Source organism: Ceratotherium simum, chromosome 3 (genome assembly GCF_057802395.1).
Source record: "Ceratotherium simum simum isolate JZ-2026a chromosome 3, ASM5780239v1, whole genome shotgun sequence".
NCBI lineage: Eukaryota > Metazoa > Chordata > Mammalia > Perissodactyla > Rhinocerotidae > Ceratotherium > Ceratotherium simum.
Window position 1 is genome coordinate 80,212,963 of NC_141902.1, and position 19,547 is coordinate 80,232,509.

The 19,547-nt window shown below is 50.8% G+C and overlaps 1 protein-coding gene across 1 annotated transcript in view; it reads right to left on the reverse strand.

The window, feature by feature from the left end:
* The window catches only part of ALDH1A3 (aldehyde dehydrogenase 1 family member A3), a 36,972-nt gene extending 17,831 nt beyond the window's left edge, over positions 1 to 19,141 (reverse strand). The window contains exons 1-7 of the mRNA XM_004431890.3: positions 18,929 to 19,141; positions 13,799 to 13,903; positions 11,627 to 11,767; positions 7,084 to 7,213; positions 6,711 to 6,772; positions 3,914 to 4,042; positions 2,066 to 2,179 (exon numbers count right to left, since the gene is read on the reverse strand). Coding sequence (XP_004431947.1) covers positions 2,066 to 2,179; positions 3,914 to 4,042; positions 6,711 to 6,772; positions 7,084 to 7,213; positions 11,627 to 11,767; positions 13,799 to 13,903; positions 18,929 to 19,027 — 780 coding nt within the window. The 5' untranslated portion in view covers positions 19,028 to 19,141. The remainder of the gene's footprint in view (positions 1 to 2,065; positions 2,180 to 3,913; positions 4,043 to 6,710; positions 6,773 to 7,083; positions 7,214 to 11,626; positions 11,768 to 13,798; positions 13,904 to 18,928) is intronic.
* Positions 19,142 to 19,547: the final 406 nt, after the last annotated feature.

Genomic DNA, 19,547 nt, shown 5'->3' on the forward strand with positions numbered 1-19,547 from the left:
CCAGTGCGGGAGGTGGTTCTGTGTGGCTCTTTGGTGTAATCTAAGGGAACCTCTGAGAATTTGGGAAACAGGGAAGCTGACCTTCAGGATGAGGAGGAGCCAATTCTCTGGAAGCACTAAGACTGAGGCTTCCCCAGGGGGTGGGGAGAGGACAGGTGTGCTCTGAAGAAACAGAAGGACCACTCAGCAAACCATGCAGCTCAGCTTCCCCCATGTACCTCAAGGGTCTCTCCTATCACCCCACACACTGCTAGAGGGGAGGCTTGACCCAGCACACAGCAGTGACTTGCCTTGGGCCAGACGCCGGGAACTCAGAGCTGGGAAGACTCGCAGAGACAAATGTGCACAGACAGCTAGCAAGAGGCAAAGCTGGGCTCTTCCAGGGCTGTTTCCCCAAAACTGAGGTGTGAGTACATTTTAAAAATTGGCCAGCTCATGAGTGATGGACTGAAGGAGGTGTGGAATAGATCCACCGTAACAAGGACTGTCCCCAGGAAGATCAATAGAAGCAAAACCAGCCTGCCACAGGCTGGCAGTTCCTGAGAGGGGTAGAGGTGTGCTCTTACAGCTGGACGCAGCAAGGGGGCCTAGGGTGGAAAGCACTCCCGTTACAGAGATGCCTGCCAGTCGAGCACTCCCTGGGGGCACAGAGGCCATTTTCTTATCCATGAAGTTGGTTGCCCAGTGAGAGCACTACCCCGCTGGACCCACAGGCAGCCCTACAGTTGCCTGGAGAGGGTTCAGGGCTCCTCTGCAGAGAAGCCAGGCAGGGGCAGGGATGATTTTGCTGTTGGTGGGAAGACTGGGAAAGCTGCTCCCAAGCTGCTCCCCAGCCAGGTGTGGGTCTGCGGCAGCTCCCGGTCAGTGTGCTGAGCGCCACTGGCTGTTCTACTGCCATGCGGGGCCCTGATGGGTTCTGACTACGCTTCTCGAACAATGCTCACCCTGGCCGGCACAGGAGGGCGGCGGCAGTACTGTCTAGCAGGCCACAGGAGCAGGGCTCGGCCTCCTGGCTGGACTAAACTAGGAGATGGGGACACATTGCGTGGAAAGTGTTTACTCATTTCTTTTTTAAGGACAGAGGAAATACTTTCTCATTAAAAATAGTTCCACATACAGATACACGCAAATTAAGAGGGAAAGTTTTCATCTTCCCTCGCCCCTGCCCCAGGACCTGCCCCAGAGGTGGCCAGGGTAAGAATTTCTTGGCAATCCTTTCAGACAACTTCTATTTCACTACACACACATTTATTGATGGGATCGTATTGTATATACTTTCTTACAGTTGACTTCTTTGTGCTTCAACAATAGATCACAGACAGCTTTCCTTACTGTAATGGCTGTGAAACACCATATAGAACAGATATACTAGACTCCTGGAAAATACATCCATGAAAGCTCATGAGAATATTTCTCTAAGTAGTTGCTTCAAAATGGAATTTCCGAATCAAAAGTTTTACACTTTCCAATCTGTGATCGGTGCCACAATCCTGCCCTCCACCTCAGGCCCAGCGTGGGTGACAGCCTGTTCTCTCAGAGCCTTGATTACACCAGATTTCAGTTTTTACCAATCTGACAGACAAAGGGAGAGTCTGATTCTCATCTGAATTTGCATTTCCCTGCTTACCAGTAAACCAAGTGAGGCTTACTGGGCATTCAGTGTTCTCTTCTCTGAATTCCCACTTTCCACCATTGAGTTTGCCTTTTTTTCATTGATTTTTAGGGGCCCTTCAAATATTATGAATTTTAACTTTTGGAGAGCTGCATAAATTATGACTGTTTTTCTCCCAGCTTATAAGTTATCTTTTAACCTTGATTATGATGTTGTTTGTCCTATGGATGTTTTACATTTTTATCTTGTCTATCAGTCTTTTCTTCTAAGGTTTCTGAGTTCTATTAAATATTTATTTAGTTTGGAAACTGGACCAGTGACTTTTTTTTTTACTGATCATTATGTACTAAAACGTGGTCAACTTTAGAAGGATAATAAATCATAGTTTAGCCTCTCAAAAGAAAAGTTCCCAGGTCTCCAATCAGGCAGCGACTGAGCCAGTGAGGAGCTTACCTCTGTGGACCCCGTGAAGGCTATCTTGCTGATCTGAGGGTGAGAAGAAATCGCTGCCCCCACTGTGGGCCCAAATCCTGGCACAATGTTCACCACGCCTGGAGGGAATCCGACCTGGGAGAAAATCAAGATGGCATTCAGAGGAGGAGGACGGGCCAGTGTCCACCCCAGAGCCTCACTTGGGCCGAGAGCCATGGCTGTATGCTGTCCCCAGGCAGAGCGGCATCCTCTGGGGAGGCCTGGGAAGCTTGGGTCCAGGTCATACATCCACCCAGGACCCAGACCCAGTCGGCCGGTGTGCGGGCTGCGCCAGGGTGAGGTGTACACCCCCCCTTCCAGGTAGTGCTTCTCATCCCAAAAGGGCCTCTGAGCAAAATGGCGGTGGACCTCTGTAGCAGGGCACCATTCTGTGTGTGTGTGTGTCTGTGTGTATGTGTCTGTCTGTGTGTGTCTGTGTGTGTATGTGTCTGTGTGTATGTGTCTGTCTGTGTGTGTCTCTTTGTATCTGTCTGTGTGTGTGTGTCTCTGTGTGTCTGCGTGTGTCTTTCTGGCTGTGTGTCTGTGTCTTTCTGGCTGTGTATCTGCGTGTGTGTCTGTGTGTGAATGTCTCTGTGTGCTATCTGTCTGTGTGCTGGGGGAGGTGGGACACCTTGGTCACAATCCTCAAGGCTCAGAGGCACCTGCAAAATATCCTTCTGGCGCTTCAGCTTTCATTTTTCAAACCAGCCCCATGAATGTTCCAAATGGCAACACAGTATCACTCTCTCAAAGTCCTTGGTGTTGAACCTAGGCCACACCCAGAGCTGGCACTTCCTGAAGGTAGGGGCCGCCATTTCCTTCACATTCACGCCTCGCGCTTTGCATGCATGAGACATCTTTATTAAGCAAAAACACCACAAATGAACAAGGGGGGAATGCTATTCCCCACATGCCCAGTGTCTTACTTAAAACACAATATTTTAGGAAGGCAAGATTTTTGGGCCTGGTGCTTGAGTCTTTAGTTTTTCTAGATGCTGTTTTTTAACAGTTGTGATTTTAGAATCTCTAAGCCTCATTAATATGGCATAATTATGTCCTACATCCCAGGTCAAAGGGAGGTGGAAAACGGATCAATTATTGGCTGCTGCAACCTGCGTCTAAGCAACAGAGGTCGTGCTTCCGATGGTATTAGCCTGGCTGAGAAGAAAAACGAGTGGATCATTTCTCCCACCTCTCTTTCCTTCCTGTTTCTTTTTAAAACTCTTTGCAACATACAAGGTGGGGACAGCATGACTGAAACATGTTGCCAGGTGTGTCTGAAGCAGGTGTTCCTTTGGGTTGCTTCTTTCCCTGAGCCATGGCTGCCCCGGGGAGAGGACAAGCACCCGAGAGCAGAGCATTGGTGAGGAGGCTCCGGGTGAGAGAGCCGGGCTCGGTGGCAGCCACTTCAGTGGGAGCTGGCAAGAGTACCCCTCCAACAGAAAAACAGATCATTTCACACACCACAAATGCAGGGCCTGAAGAACTTCCCGAATATCTGGCTCCCTTTCAAGTAACTCTCCTGCAAACTCTCTAGACAAAACATTTGGTCCTAAACCATAGGTTTGAGCCCATAGTGAGAGTTAAGTATTCTCATTAGGATCAGTGGGAGGAAAGGAGTTTCTTCTAGCTCAGTGACCACAAGCAGGAGAAAGAAAGTGCAGCTGCCAAGTGAAACACAGGAGTCACCCCTCCCACTCAGTGCGAGCAGGCTGGCACTGTCACGCACGTACAGCTCCACAGGGCAGCTTTATCTCGTGACGGTGGCTTGGCTTCTAGGAGTGGGAATGTTCTCAAGAACACATAATATTTTCTTTTCGGACGTCTTACCTCTTTGATGAGAGAGCCCAGATAAAGGGCGGTGAGGGGAGTCTGTTCAGCTGGCTTCACAACCACAGTATTCCCACAGCAGAGAGCGGGCGCCAGCTTCCACACCAGCATCAGCAGAGGGAAGTTCCACTGCAACAGAGCACAGAGGAACTTGGGGGGCCCGGATCGGGTAACCCCACTACCCTGTCCTGGAGGCCCAATGATGCCTCTGTGGAGGACACTTGCTTTGCATGGTCTAGATTTGGGGTATAAAGGGTAGCACAGGAGTGTGCAGTGATCAGAACTGCATTCCTGCTCGGAGCTTCCTAAACTGCATTCTGGGAGATGCTAATTGGTAGTCTTTGCAAAGAGGATTCTGCTGCACGTGCACTACCTTCTCCTCTGGGAGGTTTATAATGTCATCAGCATGTTAAAGCCTCTGAAAAGTCCTGCAGGAACAAGGCTTGCCTCTCCTCAACTCAGATGCCACAGGATCTTTTTCTCTTCTTACAGAATAGATACAAACCTCCCACACTGAATTGGTGCTTGGTGAAATTCATTTTGGGAAATTTTTTTCTTGTCGTCTTTCACCTACAGAGGCAAAGATACTGACATCACTGTGACAAGCCTAACAAGAGGTAACGCCTATTGAGCATCCAGTGCCGGCTGCTGTTCCAAGGACCTCACAAAAACTTAACTCAGTTGATCCCTGCAAACCCATATGATGTAGTCATATGATAACTCCATTTATAGATGAGGGACCTGAGGCACAGAAGGGTGAGGTCACTTGCCCAAGGTCACAAACTAGCAGGCAAAGACCAGGATTCACAGCCAGGCTTGTGTCTTCTGCTACGTTGATTCTTGAAGTGTCATCTTTGACGAGATGAGATGAAACCAAGCATCTCCAAGAGAGCAGTTAACTTGATTCTAGCTGTCCCTCAACTTCCCCCCTAAAAAAAGTCTATTTGGCTCCTTATGCTCCAAGGATGCAAACAGAGGAGCTCACCTACACACCCACCCCCACGGGGCTGACCCAAGGTGGCCACCTCCTGGTACAGCCACTCGAGTTTCCCCTCTCCCACTCTGTCTGGAATTCCTACCATAGACAACAAACATGAGATCCTCATTCCCAAGGGCCTGTGTGCTCCGATAAATGACAGCAGGCATTGTTTCTGGGTTCCCCACTAGTGATCAGGAGCCCCTTTTCTTCCTGAATTCCTGCTCCTTAGCATATAAATACCAACATCTCTTCTAGTCTACAAACAAATATGCGCCTTCCCTTGGCCTCTGCCTCTTCTAGCAGCTCCCTTCTCTCTCAGCACAGCTTCTTGGCAGAGCTGCACCCATGTGCCCGGCTCCCTCTCCGGAAGCCCCAGCAATTTGGCTTCGGCTGTACCTGAAAACTCCCCTGACACTGCTCTCGGAGCAATTCCAACAGCTGCGTTCCTGTTTTTAATTTCTGGGTAGGATATCACCCCATTGTCTCTTTCTGGAAATGTATTCCATCCCCGGGATGCCCCTGACCCTGGCTGCTCAGACTTCTCAATGGGGTCCCCTGGCGGTCTGTGGAATTTGGCCCCAGGCCCTCTTCTTCTCTCACTCTACAACCCCTCTTTGGGTGACTCCCTCCCAACTGCCTCACCCAGCTTGATGCACAGAAGCCCCTCTGGGACGACCATCGCCCAGGGGTGGCTCCAGCCTTGGCCTCTCTCTTGAGCCCCAGACCCAAAAATGTAAACGTCTAATGGGATCCTCTTCTTGGCTGTTCCACTGGCCCCTCAACCTCACCTGCCTGGAATTACAGATATCTTTCATTTCACTCCACCCCAGCCTCTACTTCTCTCCCAGTCTCCCCATCTCACCAATCAGTAATACCATCCACCCAGTTCCAGCCAGGACTCACCCCAGTGTCTGATTAGCCACCAAACTCTATCAACTCTCTCTGCTTAGAAGCTTTCAAATCCACATCTCTGCTTGTCCCTCAAATGGTTCCCGTCTTACCATTTCTCCTGCCATGAATTCCTCCTTCTAACTGACCTGAAAGTTCTTCAGGGGCAAAGGCTGGGCCCCTTCCCTTCATGTCTTCGGTACCATGCCTGGCACATAGTGGTTCTCAAAACTGTTTGCTGAAGGGACAACATCTTCCTTGCCTCCACGAAGCACTTTTCCAATCCTCTCTTCATGCTGCCACCTGTCTCCCCAGCTCCCTGCCTGGCTGCTGCACTGGCCCAGGGCTTCCTCCAACAGACGGGCAGCATCCCCGGCACCTGCAAGGCTCCCCACTTCCCAGTGACTAAAGGGCCAGGCTCTTAGCAGCCAAGGTCCCCTGGAAGCTGGGCCTGTACCACGTGACACGTGTGCTCAACCTCTTCCTCACTCTCTCCCCTACCTAAGCTCTGGCCCCACCAGCTGCCCTGCTATTATTGCCTTCCAAGTAACTCAGGCACTTCCACACCTTGGCTCAGGCCATTCCTACTGCTTAGAGAACACTTTCTCCTGCTGAACAATTCTTTCTTATCCTTCAAGGTCCAGTTCAGAGACCACTACCCTCAGGTTGCTGGCCATTCCTGACCCCTACATTTGGAATCCTCAGTGCCTTGCGCTGCACTCCTGGAGTCAGCCCCTTGAGAGCAGGAATGGGGTCTAATCCATCTTGATAATCCTCAAGCACTGAGCTCCACGCCACACACAGAGCAAATGCTCAATTAACGCTGGTGTGATCTAATCAAAACACCCCAGAAATTGGTTCCAAAGGCCACAGGGGAGTGGGGGTTGGGGCGATCTATATAGATCTATCTAGAAAAGCCGCTGTACTTACGGGAGTGATAGCCCCACACACACCTATGGGCTCATGTCTGGTGAAACACACAACGTTGTCATCTGGAGGAGAGGAAGACACTCGCATTAATCTAGGTTAAGAATTTTAAGTAGTAAAAAACCAAGAAAGAAACCCAGAAGCCCCCAAAGATGTCAGCTCCAAGTCTTGTCTATTTCACAAAGAAGTGATTTTAAATTCAATTTCAAAAGTAAAATTCCTCTGAAGAAGAAGGCATCGCCATTTCCTTTTTGGGACTGTGAAGGATGCCCTGGGGGCAAAGACCAGGAGCACTGTGGAGAGGCTGCCTGAAAGAATGAGAAGACAAAGCCCCAAAGAGACCCCAGACGGGACTGCGAGTCCTGCGTCGGCTCACCTGTGGGGATTGTCCGGCCCTGTATTTTGTCTGCCCACCCTGCGAAGTATCTGAGGGTTTTAATACAGCCCTCCAGGTCGATGAAAAATGCATGAAGGAACGGCTTTCCCGAGTCCATTGTTTCCAGGGTCTGCAATCACAAGACGACACCAGTCTCAGATGCAGTGTTCTTTTCTTTTTAACTGTCAGGTTGTTAGGGACAGGGAGTGGGCAAGGGGCGAGAGCACGGTCCCAGAACACTGCTCTCTGACCTCACAGACATATCTGTCTCTTCAGAGAGCAAGACACGAAATTTAAAATAAGGCTTGACCCAGACTATCAAGGACTGCTTTTATTTCAAAACATCTAAAGCTGGGGGGTCGGCCAGAGCACTGGAAGCGTCCCCATGGAGGACGGTGGACGTGAAGCCTCATGGGAAGCAGTGCAGAGTTAGCATTTGGTCTTCTGTCCAGAGCACAGGTGCCCCAGCCGTGTGACCTGGCCAACGGGTTTGTCCTGGGAAGCTCTGGGAAGGTTAGCTGGCTTCGGGCTGGAGAGGGGGCCAGCTTCCTCTAACAAAGGAGAAGCAAGGACGCAAGAGCAGCTGTGGAAAGAGTGACGGAGCCCAGAAGGGTCACAGCACCAGCACAAAGACGCAATCCTCTAACCGGGCTGTGAGGCCAGATGCGCAGTCGGAAGGGAGCAGACTCGCCCCTGGTGGTGCGGGAGGTGACTACCCAGGGCAAGTGGACAGCTCTCAATGGCAGGGATTCTTTTCTGTTTCCAGCCTGAGTTTAAGAGAACCCCTTTGTCCCTGAGACAAGCGGCCCCAGTGAGCCCAGCACTGAAACTGCCCATCATCCATCTCTGCAGGAAGTGGCCACCCTGACAGATAGCCCAGGGCTGGATTCTTGTTTTAGAGTTGATAGAGTGAGATGATGATTTACAAAGGAAGGGAGGCCCCTCCGCGTGCACCTGCATGCACCCCATCTCTAAGCTTGACATCTCTGTCCCCACTTCAAGGTGTAGACACCAAGCTAACAGAGCCCAGTGACTCATCCAAGGTCACCCGGTGGGTCAGCAGCATGGCTGGCATCTAACTCCCAGCCAGCACGGTGACTGCTCTTTAGGCCACTGCCTCTGGACATTTGCGTCTGGAAAGACTGTAGGACAGCCACGCAAGATGCTGGGGCTACTCGGTCTGACCTTTGCTTCAGGGATGAACCAAGCATTCTCTAACAGGAGGCCACCACTGCCCTAATGTGGGCAAGTCCCTGCATCTCTCTCTGCCTCAGTTTCCTCATCTGTAAAATAAAAATAATAATAGTAACAGTACCTACCTCACAGGGCTGGTGTGAGGGTTAGAGGAGTTAATATAGAGGAAGCACTATCCATGGTGCCTGCCTGCAATAAGGGCCATGCTCACTGTTAAAGTAACCATAGTAACAGCTGAGATGATCATGATCATCTCCCTTTTGGAGCCAGACAGGTGCTCAGCAATTCTCATTTGAGGACACCGAGGAGACAGGGCTGTGAGTTGCTGAAGCCAGCAGGGCTGGTCTGGGTCTGCGATGCGTCCCACCCCCAGGGGATGCTGCTCAGGGACCGAGTCAGGCCAACGTGACATCCAGGACACTGTGCCTTCAGCTCCTATTGATTTACATTCCAAGTTAGAACTTTTATCTTCCTCAGGGAAATTCAACAATCGCAAATAATGCCAAAAGGTCTGCAGGGCTACGCTACTCCAGACAACGTCTGCGCATCTGTTGGTGGAACCAGGAATTTATTCCTGGCCCTTTTCTGGGACGTAAAGGGAGAGAAAGCCAGAGGACCACAGCATAGCCTTGTGGCAACTGTGGGGTATGGGGCATGCAGGCATCGCTGGCTGAGTGACCTTGGACAGGTTACCTAACCTCTCTGGGCCTCAGTGTCCTCATCTCTGAAATGCGATAATACTACAGGTCAGGTGCCTACAATAAGCCTGGTGCGCGGTGAGCACTCGACAAGCATTGGCAATCTTTCATTATTAACGTGGGCAAGTTTGCTCACTGAAGTGACAACATGAATTTGCCAGATTGGTTTTATGGAATCTGTCCAGGCAAAACCGGGTCATGATAGGTTTAGACAGGAAATTCTTAAAAAAACAAATTTAAAAAGATTCGCAGATGAATATGCAGGTCTGAAGCTGAGAAGTCAGGTGTTAGCTACTGATTGGGACTTTTAAACAGATATTGGCCGGACCATGAGTAAACCACAGCTGCTCCTAAGTTTATTTCCTTCAACGTTTTAAGAGGAAAATATGCCTTCTGAAAGATTAACACGTAGGATCCCTCAGACACGAAAGAATGCAGGAAAAGTGCCGTGGGAACCTGCCTCTGGACTCACAGTGTGCCGAGGCTTAACATGAGGGGGCCCAGAAGTGGGGTTCAGGTTGAAAAGAGAGTAAACAGGGAGGGCCCCTAGTTGGGGGCTCCCCAAATGGGCACCCGAAGAGCCAGTCTGGGCCCAGGTCCCTCAGTGAGAGGGAGAAAGGTGGGGCTGCTGGATCCCCCACTTCTGTTTCTAAACATTGAGCACAGAAGTCAATACCCCGCTCTGTCCAAACTTGAGCCAGCGAGAGAAGAGGACGGAAAGAAGCACTCTGTCGCGTGAAAATGCAGGGAAATTGTATCGAGGTGGAGGGCGAGGGGTGCTCTCCTGCAATGTGGTCCGGGCTTTAAAAGCCACATTTGCCAGTAATTCTCTTGTTCCTTTCATGATGTGGCAAAGAGCTGGATCTTAGTTCTCGTGGATAGCCAGGTCCTGACGACGGAGGCAACTGGCTCTGCCTGCCCTCACAACCCAGGCCTGCCCGGACAACAGGGCGGCTGACCGTAAAGGTGGCCTTGCAGCCGCTGCTCCCTAAGAAGATACTGACACTTGAGGACAGGGAGGGGAGGGGTGCCCAGGGCACATCCTCTCTAGCCTGCTGTTCGTCCACATGGACATTGCAGACTGATGAGCTCATGCTGGGTGAAAACAGAAATGTTTTTGAAAAAGCCAGTTTGGCAGCTTGAGAGTTGAGGCTGGCTTTCATTGCAGGAAGAAACTCACTCCATGGAGGGAAACACTGACCCTGGGAGGGAGTCACCCTCACGGGGATTCGGAACAAACACGCAGGACTGGCCAACGGGGGAGGAAGGAAGGAGAGCTCAGCTCCCTTTGCAGACGCACCCTCAGGGCAATGCACCCAAGAACAGCACCCAAGATGCAGAGTTCCTCCACCCTCTACCCCCAAGACACACATTCAGGGACAAAAGCAATTTCAGTGTCCTGGCTGACACAGTCCTCCATGAGGGTGGCCACTCTACTGCTCATTCCCACAACAGATCAAGAAAGGAAAGAACTGTTTTCCCAAATCAGAGGCCAAAAAGGAGATTTCTTCCCCTCCCAACCAGGCCTCAAGGTTTAGAGCAAGTTTTAAATAGGAGTCTGAGCCATATGAGGGCTGCGTGCGCAGGATGCAAAAGACCCCAAGGCACGGGGTGGTCCTGAGATTTCTTCTGATGAACCACTGCAAGACCAAAGGAAGGTCTTAGGATCCCTCTAAATAGTGCCTTTACAACTTATGTGTTCACAGTCCCATCACACGGGAACAACCCCACCTCATGAAGTGGGCTGAATTAACATCCCCATTTTGCAGTGGAGGAACTAAGGTGCCTACAAATTACTGGCCAGAGGGCATGTAACTGAGCAGGGTTTAGAACTTGGGTCTTCAGATAGCATTATTATGAGGACGTTATTACCAATAACAGCCATCACCTATTTAGTGCTTACCGCACGCCAGGGACTCTGCTAAGGATTTTAAATGAATCATTCTCACAACATTTAGATGTCATTATTATTGACATTTTCCATGAAGAAATATATGCTCAGAGAAGTTAAGCAACTTGTCCAAAGTCATACAGCTAGTAAGTGGCAGAGCTGAAGTTTGAACTGAGGTCTTTCATTCCTTCCCTCACCATCATTTCACACATGCTTGCAGCGCCCAGTTCGGGGGTGAAACCAGGGTGATTTTTAAGTGATATGGAGATGATTTTTCCTATGTTAAGTGGTGGCACTTATTTTAATAAGTATTAGAAAAAATACAACCAGTGCATTAAATCTGTGATTTCATGGATATTATCACTTAGGATGAGATTTAATCTAAGTTTAAAAGGCATTTCACATGAAAAAAAAGTTAAGTTCATAAATGTACAGACAGGTAGGAGCACGATACAGCCCAGCCATCCCGCAGTCAGTGAATATCCCAGGCCTGGGAACCACTGACAAAACTGAACTTCCTCCAGGCAACTTCTTGGTCAAGAAACTGAACTGCACGGGGCAAAAGTCTGCCTTCACAATGAAAAGGATGAAGTCCAGGGGCATGGACACCTGCCTACCTCCAGAGAGCTATACCTTCAAGGACTGAACAGACCCACTGTCTCACAAAACCAGCCCTAGGTCTTTCTCCCACACCCCATGGGGGACAGGCCCCTTGGTGAGGTCAGCGAGTCCCACGCCTGACCCGTGTGCATGTACTCACGGCGAGGACAGCGCGGTCCCTCTCCAAGAGGTCAGCCAGCTGGTGCAGCAGCCGGCCGCGGCTCAGGGCATCCAGCTGGCGCCACGGCGAGCCCCTCTGGAAGGCAGCTTGTGCGGCCTCCACGGCCTTGTCCACGTCGGGCTGAGCGTTGAAAACAAGAGAAAGAGAGTGTCACCTTTTGATGCGACTGCAGTTTGGGACAGCTTGCCGGCAGTTACAGCAAACAGCAGATCCTGCCTCTGTCGTGCGGCAGAGGAAGGAGCGGGTGGCAGGCAGGCTGAAAGCAACAGCTAGGTTTTAAATCGCTGATATGGCTGGGGGCTTGCAAGCGATTTTTTTCTTCTTTACATCTTAAGTCTCTTTCAAGATTCCTACAGTGGCCAAGTATTAACTTCCTTTCTGATTATAAAAGCTGTTTGAAATAATTTATAAAACCACCGACCTTAACTAAGTATTTTTCTTGGTGACCCAAGCAGGAAAAGATTTTCCACTTGCTAGCTCAGTTTCAACCCACACAATCCTACAGTCCACAAAGTAGGTGGGAAATGTCTGTCTTGGCATTTTATTCCAGCTGAGAACGGTGGTCCAGTGGTGAGAATGGGGCGTGAGTGCTTCTCTGCATCTCGGAACTGACTACATTGGCAAAGTCCATAGACAGGGAGGACCAGGAACTTTTTCCCCCTTCCGCCTCACTTACCCCCCGGGGGCAGAACTGTCGCACCATTTCAGGCACCAGACACTGGATCTGCCGTGCACTAATAGAAGAATTACAATCGAACTTTCTTTTCATAGAAAGAAACAGAAGTGAGAGCTGTTTAGAGTTAAGTCACCCATTCTTATTTTCAGGAGAATGGTGTTCGAGGCTCTGATTGCTCACGGGCAACGGCTTATGCCCCAGGCCCCTCTGAGCCTCTCTCCCTAGTGGATGCCTGACATAGTCAAGAGGGACATTCCACCGAGATTCTGTGTCTCCCAAGTGTGCTTGGAGGAAGCAGGCAGAAGCTTTGACAAGACAAATACTGGGACTTTGAATTCCTCGTCCCAGGCTCTGTGGGGGGAAGCCAGGACCTTTCCAGCTGCAGGACACGGCAGCCTCTGTCTTCAGGTACTCAGAGTCGTCACCCAGACCAAAGAAAAGCCAGAGCCTGGGGCAGGGATCTCATTTTCCTCCCTGGAACCTGTGTACTGCACCTGGGAATCACCCACTGGGAGTCCTGCTCAGCATCATGCCCCCCACCCCCACACCCTCACGTCTGCACGTGAGCTCCTCAGTGCTACTTTCTCTGTAAACAGAGCTTAGCAGGAGGGGCTGCACACAGGGGGCCTTACAGATGGAACCACTGTGTACTGCACACCCATCACAAAACCATCACGGTGGGGTCAAAGTCAAGCCTGTTCTACATGCGTCATTCACTCTCTCCAGTTCAACACCACCCACACACTTACTGAGAACATCAGATCAGTGCTCTGCTGTTCGAGGAGAGGCTTACGTTTCATTTCCTTTTCTCCTTATAAAAGCTTACCTTCAACCTTCCCCCCAATGGCACTTACATTCAAAATAGACTTTATGACCTTGGAGTGAATCAAGGACACATCCAGAAGTCCCTTAGCTTATAGTATTTTACACATACATATATATGTAATATAGGATATATTATTATTTATACCCTGCACTATCAAATAAGCTTATAAAGACCACAGCTTTACACGATCATTTAAGTTTCTGGTAGAAAAGAAATCTGGCAATTGCGTGATGCTATTATCCCTGCATGACGTGGTTAGCAAGTCTTTTTTCCTTCAAGTCTATTTTTTTTTAAGTGTCTCCTGCCAGAATGCTGCGTTTGGTGAAACACAACAGCCGGAAATACTTTCTGGGAAGATTCTTTAATGCCTCCAGGTTCAAATAATTGATAAAAACCTTTCCTTTAGCCACGTGATGAGGATAGCTGAGGTCATCCTCATAGATGGAGAAATATCTATCAAAGGAGAGTGACTCTCAGCGGTGGATCGTCCCTAATTGATTCCATTCTGGGCTGTGTGTCTGAGAAGCGGCTAGTGCAGGCCCTCACCCGAGTGTGGGCCAGTTCTGTCTTGCAGCGAAGCCAAACCGCTTCCTTATCCCTTTAGTTATCTGTAATTGAATTACTTAGGAGGGAAAAAAAAAGCACCCACCTTATCTCCTTCTTCCACTTCACATATTTTTTCTAGAGTTGAAGGGTTATATGTTGCAAACTTTTTTCCACTCTTGGATTCGTGCCATTCATTGTTGATGAATATCTAACCAGGAAAGGAAGTTGTAATGCATTAGGTTTAAATCAAAATCATATAATTCCAACATGCTGAGGACCTTAGGTAACGTCTTATCCTTCCCCACCACCTGCCCCCCACCCCCACCCACTGATTTACAGATGGGACCTGGACAGGGGATGGAGTCACATGTCCAGTCGGGAGCACACTCCGAATTAGAATCCAAGTCTCTTGACTTTCAATACGTTTTCAGAGAATTACTTGTTGTCATAATAAAACTGAAGTCACTTAGAATTTTTTCTAAAATGTTCCCCTTTTTTTAAGCTGTAACACGGATTCACAGAGAAATAGCTGAGTTAGTTTAATAAAGGGTGTAAGTCAAATCCTACATGATTGTAGAGTTTGGGGGAAGATTAAATAGGTTTACATATAAAGTGCCACCCATCTGCCTGCCCCTGAAGGGCATGTCAACAGTGAGCACTCCCTTCTCTCTCCCTCCTGCTGTGACCCCCTGCTAGATGGCCAAAGAACTTGCTCTATACAAGGATCCCACTGTCACCCTTCAGTTTTCATTAATGCACATCAGCACTCCCTCCCCCAGTCTCTTTAAAAATGTCTATTTTCACATTGGGCTTAATAAAAGCCAGTGTTGGAACACAAAGATAAATATCTGGGTTAGGAAATGTTCTGGTTATATCAACAGATGTAGCAAATGACGGTTTATATCCAGAACCAAAGAATTAACCCGCAAAATCATCTAGTTGTGGGAGCCTCAATTATTTAGAACACAGGCAAGAGTAAAGATGTTAGAAATAAAAAGACACCATGAGCAAACTAAAAAGAATTCACAAAGTCCACACACTGAAAATTGCATACTATTTACTCTTAGTTTACTCTAAGTTCTAACTGCCTGAAAAAGCACTGCATTAAAAGAGAAGGTTTTTGGAAAGAACTAGGAACAGAGGTGAGAGATAATATACGACACACGTTCTGACACGTCCCGGCTACCCGGCGAGAGGACAGACAACCTCCTGCTGCACCAGCTTGGGACAGCCTCGTCATTACAGTCCACCACGGCGTCAGCAAGACTCCAGTGGCGGAAATGGGTGACATACGTAAGAAGCATTTCCATCCAATAAAACGCTGTCAATAATTTCTAAGTACAGAACTAGCTCATCAGATTCCATATCTTTTGCTTCTCTTCAACTTGTTTAAAAGAAGAGTTAATTACAAGGGCTAATTTCATTTATTGTGAATTTTATTCATTTGGAACACTTGACTCTGCAGTGATGACAGGGGAGAGGGGAGACAGGGGAGAGGGGAGTCGTCTCATCCAGTGCGCTTCTTGGTTACATTCTCCATCCTGGGCTCTCCTGCAAAAACTCCGAAGCTCACTGGGAAGGAAGCCCGCTCTGGGAAGCTGCTGGCGGAGACTGTTTTGACAATGCTCCCTAGAAAGCAGGAAAGTCGGCATTTGGTGGGGACTGGTGGAAGGCCGGCTCTGGCTGGGCAGGTAAGAGCACCGCCCCCCGCGCCACCCCATTTGGAATCCAGAGCTGAGAGCGTTCCTCGCCCGTGGGATGTGCCCATCCAACTTCTGGAAGCTCAGCGCCTTCAACGTGAGGCCAGGCCCCCAGGGAAGCGCAAGGAAGAGGCCAGGCTACAATTACAGGTTTATTCTTCCAGCTGAAACCAAATCCAAGAGTTCACTTTTGCCATCCAGCAAGCAATCACTTGGTAACAGGGAGAAATTAATAAGTGGAGAAGAGGAGTTGAGTTAGCATGGGGAGGAGAGTACAGCCAGGAAGAGAGGCCCATTTGTCAGAAGATGAAATTTCGTGGGTTAGATAATAGAGACTGTCAGTGAAAACTGCTGATTCTAGGTCCTTCCTGGTGTCAGTTCCAGGGGGGAGGGAAAATGAGAAGGTGGTGGAAGAGAATACAAATAAGGGGATGGAAACAGATTGCAATGATCGGATGTCTGTTATACTTCATCTCCAAGCATGTTCCTCCAAAAAAAAATATTACGTGGTCGTTCATGACATTGATCTCGAGTCCTTTCTAACCAGAAACTTAAAAAAAATTCAGACTGCTCAACTATGACCATATTCTCCCATCACAATGTTCCTAATTTAGTGAATTTTTTTCTTTATACTACACTAGTAAATAATCCTGTGAGTGGTTTCTACTGTTGATTTTCTCTCCACTAAAACAAAACAAAAACACAAATAAGGAAGGGGTCAGTGAGTGTGGCCTATCAATTATGCTGGCTGTATTGTTTCAAACCCCAAATCAGGATAACGGGTCTAGAAAAGAATTGTTCTCCTTGACTTGTGAATTGGTCTGAAACAAATCTTACAGAGATATAAAATTAAGTTACATTAATCTGTAGACAAAATTCACATTTTACTAAAGGAATGGAATGGCATGTTCCCTGGATTGGGCTGGAAAACCACAACTGTTCTGAGGAACTGGGTGCCCCGGGCGGAGGTGAAGGTGGTGAGTTCTGCTGACACCATTTACAGTAACTGCCATTGGACCCCAGCTAAACTCAAAAGGAGTATGTTTTCAGAAAAGGAGATTTGAGGGAATTTTATTTTTCATAAAAGAGATCATAAAAATTGGTGTTTTAATGAACCAGAAAATGTCAAAGAGAATCTGCTACTGGAAGAAAATTTATAAGGAAAGGAAGGGGCCCTGTAAAGTCAAAGGGGCCGCTATCCTCTGAGATCTGTGGTGGGGCGGTTCCCGGGGGACCCTCCCCCCACCAGAATCACACAGCCGAGCCCAATGTTAAACCGTGAGAACAAATGAAGGAGCTTCAACAAGATTGTTCATCTGGAAATTGGACTCACCCTGGGAAATGGCACCCCCAAGGCCGGGGCTCAGACCACCATCTCTGGTGTGTCCTCCATTTGCGAGAGGCACCGTGAGCCAGGTTTGAAAAACAACAGATCATAACGGGCTCACACACTCCACCCCTCCCGACGCCCACCCTGGGCCTCCATCCTGCAGTTCTGTTTCTTCTGCTCTTTCCTCGGCCCTGTCGGCTGCCTCTCCAGACACAGGCTCCCCAAGTATTGTTCCTCCAGCTGCCCACTAGCAGCAACAACCACACAAGCTGCCTGGGCCCCACGACTGCTAGGAGGAGGCCTCTGCAGAGGTGGGCCCAGAGCAAGGACAGAGCAGGCAGAGGCCTCGCCCTCCTCAGGGAAGGAGGTACAGTGGCCATTGCAGCCATCATTGCCTGGGAACCCCTCAGGATCCTGGCTGTCCATCTGGCCCCTCCATCTCATCACCTTTTCTATGCCTTAACCACACCCCCGGGTCTGTTCCACTGGGAAGAGGGGACACCCAGCAAGACAACAGACACTCTGTCGCCGCTCTGTGAATCTGCTGGGGTCCTCCTCTATAAGGGCTGCATTTACACTCATAGAGGGCCATAAAGAATTGCAGAGATAGAAGTAAACTTTCCATATGTGGCTGTACTGCTCTGATAGAACTCAAAATGGTAAAAAGTAAAAGGACAATAATGTATGCAATTTCTGGGTTTTATATTGTTTAAAAAACGGCTATAAAACAAAACACGACCACCAACAGGCGAGCTGTTAGGGTCTGAAAAACTGCAGCTCCTATTCTCACCGTTCCCATAATTTGTGTTGGAATTTTCGCTCTGAAGCCAATACTACTAGGGGAACTACATAAAAATAATCTCCAGCGATTACAGTGAAGTGTCTCTGTTGATTACAGAGCCCTCTGAAAACAGTTAATTTAAATGTCATATGATCAGAGGCCCAGCCGACATTAAGTGGCAAGAGACCAAAATCTGAAGGCCACACATAGCGGCCTGCAACTTTCTCTGCTTGATTAAAATTATTTGAGAGACATAATTGCTACTTTTGAAAGTAAAATTGATGGGGGAATTTTCTAAGTGCTTTGCCAGCTGGAGTTGGGGGCTATGGATTAGACGCAAAAATAAAAGAAGACAAAGCTGGGGAAAGGGAAGACAACTGCGGCTCTCCGCCTGCGCCCCTGAAGTGCCCCCAGCTCCAGCCCACGACCTCCAAACAGCCTCGCGGTGTCCTCCCAGGGGACGCGCCCCGGGAGGCGACGCGGAGCTCGAGGCCTGGCCATCTTCCTTTCTGCCCTAGGCAGGTGATCTCACTGCTGTACCCAAGCTCCAGCCTACCTGGCCCGCAGCGCAAAAAGGCAGACAGCCTCGCGACTCCGCGGCGCAACGAGGCCTTGCCACCCGCGGCTTCCTAGGGCCCAGATCTGAGACCATCAGGGATCGCGTTCTACGTCTGTCAACACCAGGGCCTCTGGGCTCCAGAACAGTTTCATCAGCGATCACCTTCCTACTTCTCCTTGCTCTACTAGTAAGCTAAGTACAAGCTAGGCACAGAAATTGCCAGACGTTTCTCCCGTTGCTCCTGATGACACGTTTCTGGAATCTTCCAGTTGCAGCGTCCCCGATGTGGCCTGAGCTCTCAGACCAAGTCTTGGCGTTCTCGCACCCTCTGACCCTCCCGAAGCCCGACCCGTTCAGCCCCGGAAACCATGTCGCAGGGTCCGCGAGGAGACCACGGCGCCCGAGGCACCGCGGCCGCGCACCGCCGCGCGCCTTCAAAGCGAGCCTTCAAAGGGGCACGTCGGGCCGCGCCGGACTGCAGCCTGGCACGGCGCGGCCGCTGCACAGCCGCCCTCACGCGGCTTTGAGGCTTAGAGCGCTGAACTCTGCCGCCCCAGAACCCGTCTGGGGTGTGGATCGCGGAGTCCCCTTCGGGGTGCGGGATGGACGCGCGCGGGCGTGGGCTCCCGCCCGGGATGCCCTGTGCTGAACGCAGCTTCGGGAAAGCCCGGCCCAAGCGAAGAGGCTTGGGTCACGGGAGCTCCGGGCGAACTCAGCTGAGGGCGCGCCGCCAGCACCGCCCGGCACCCCCAGAGAGGAGCAGCGGGGCTCTCGGCGTGCTGGCCCCTAGTCCCCGCCACCCCGGGCCGGCCAGCCTAGCGCAGAGCCAGGCGGCCGTCGAGTGGGATAGGCGTCCACCTCACCTTGGTGAACTTGACCTCCAGGTTGCGGATGGGGCGCGGCAGGGCAGGCGGCTTCCTGTCCGGCTGCCCGTTCTCCACGGCCCCGTTGGTGGTGGCCATGGCTCCTCCGCGCTCCCCGGCCCGAAGCGCCCAAGTCTGCGGCCCCGGATCCGGCCTGGGCGGTGCGCAGCCTGCTCGCGGGGTGACAGCTCCGCGCCGCTTTATGGAGCGCCCCACGCCTCCCGCCCGAGGGGGCTGTCTAATTGGCTGCAGGACGGGAAGAAGGGAGGGCGGGCGGGAGGGGAGGGGGCCGGCCTGCCTCACCCCACCCCGCCCGCCGCCCCTGCGGGAGCCGGGCCACCTCCCGCCCGGCCACCGCGCCGCGCGCTCCCCCGCCCCGGAGGCTGCCCTTGTAGGAGCTCTCCGAAGCGCCGCCGCGCCCCGGAAGTCCCAGGGCTCGGGCAGCGGGCCGGGGCAGGGAGCAGGGGCGCGGGGCTCAGCGCCCGGCTCTCTCCCCGAAGTCGGGCGAGTTCGCCCGCGGCACCTGCCGCCCCCTGCCCGCCGCCGCTCCGCGCACTCACCCAACTTGGGTCGGCGCGCCGCGCTCCGGGAGTGCGCGCCCGCCGCCCGGGGCCCTGCG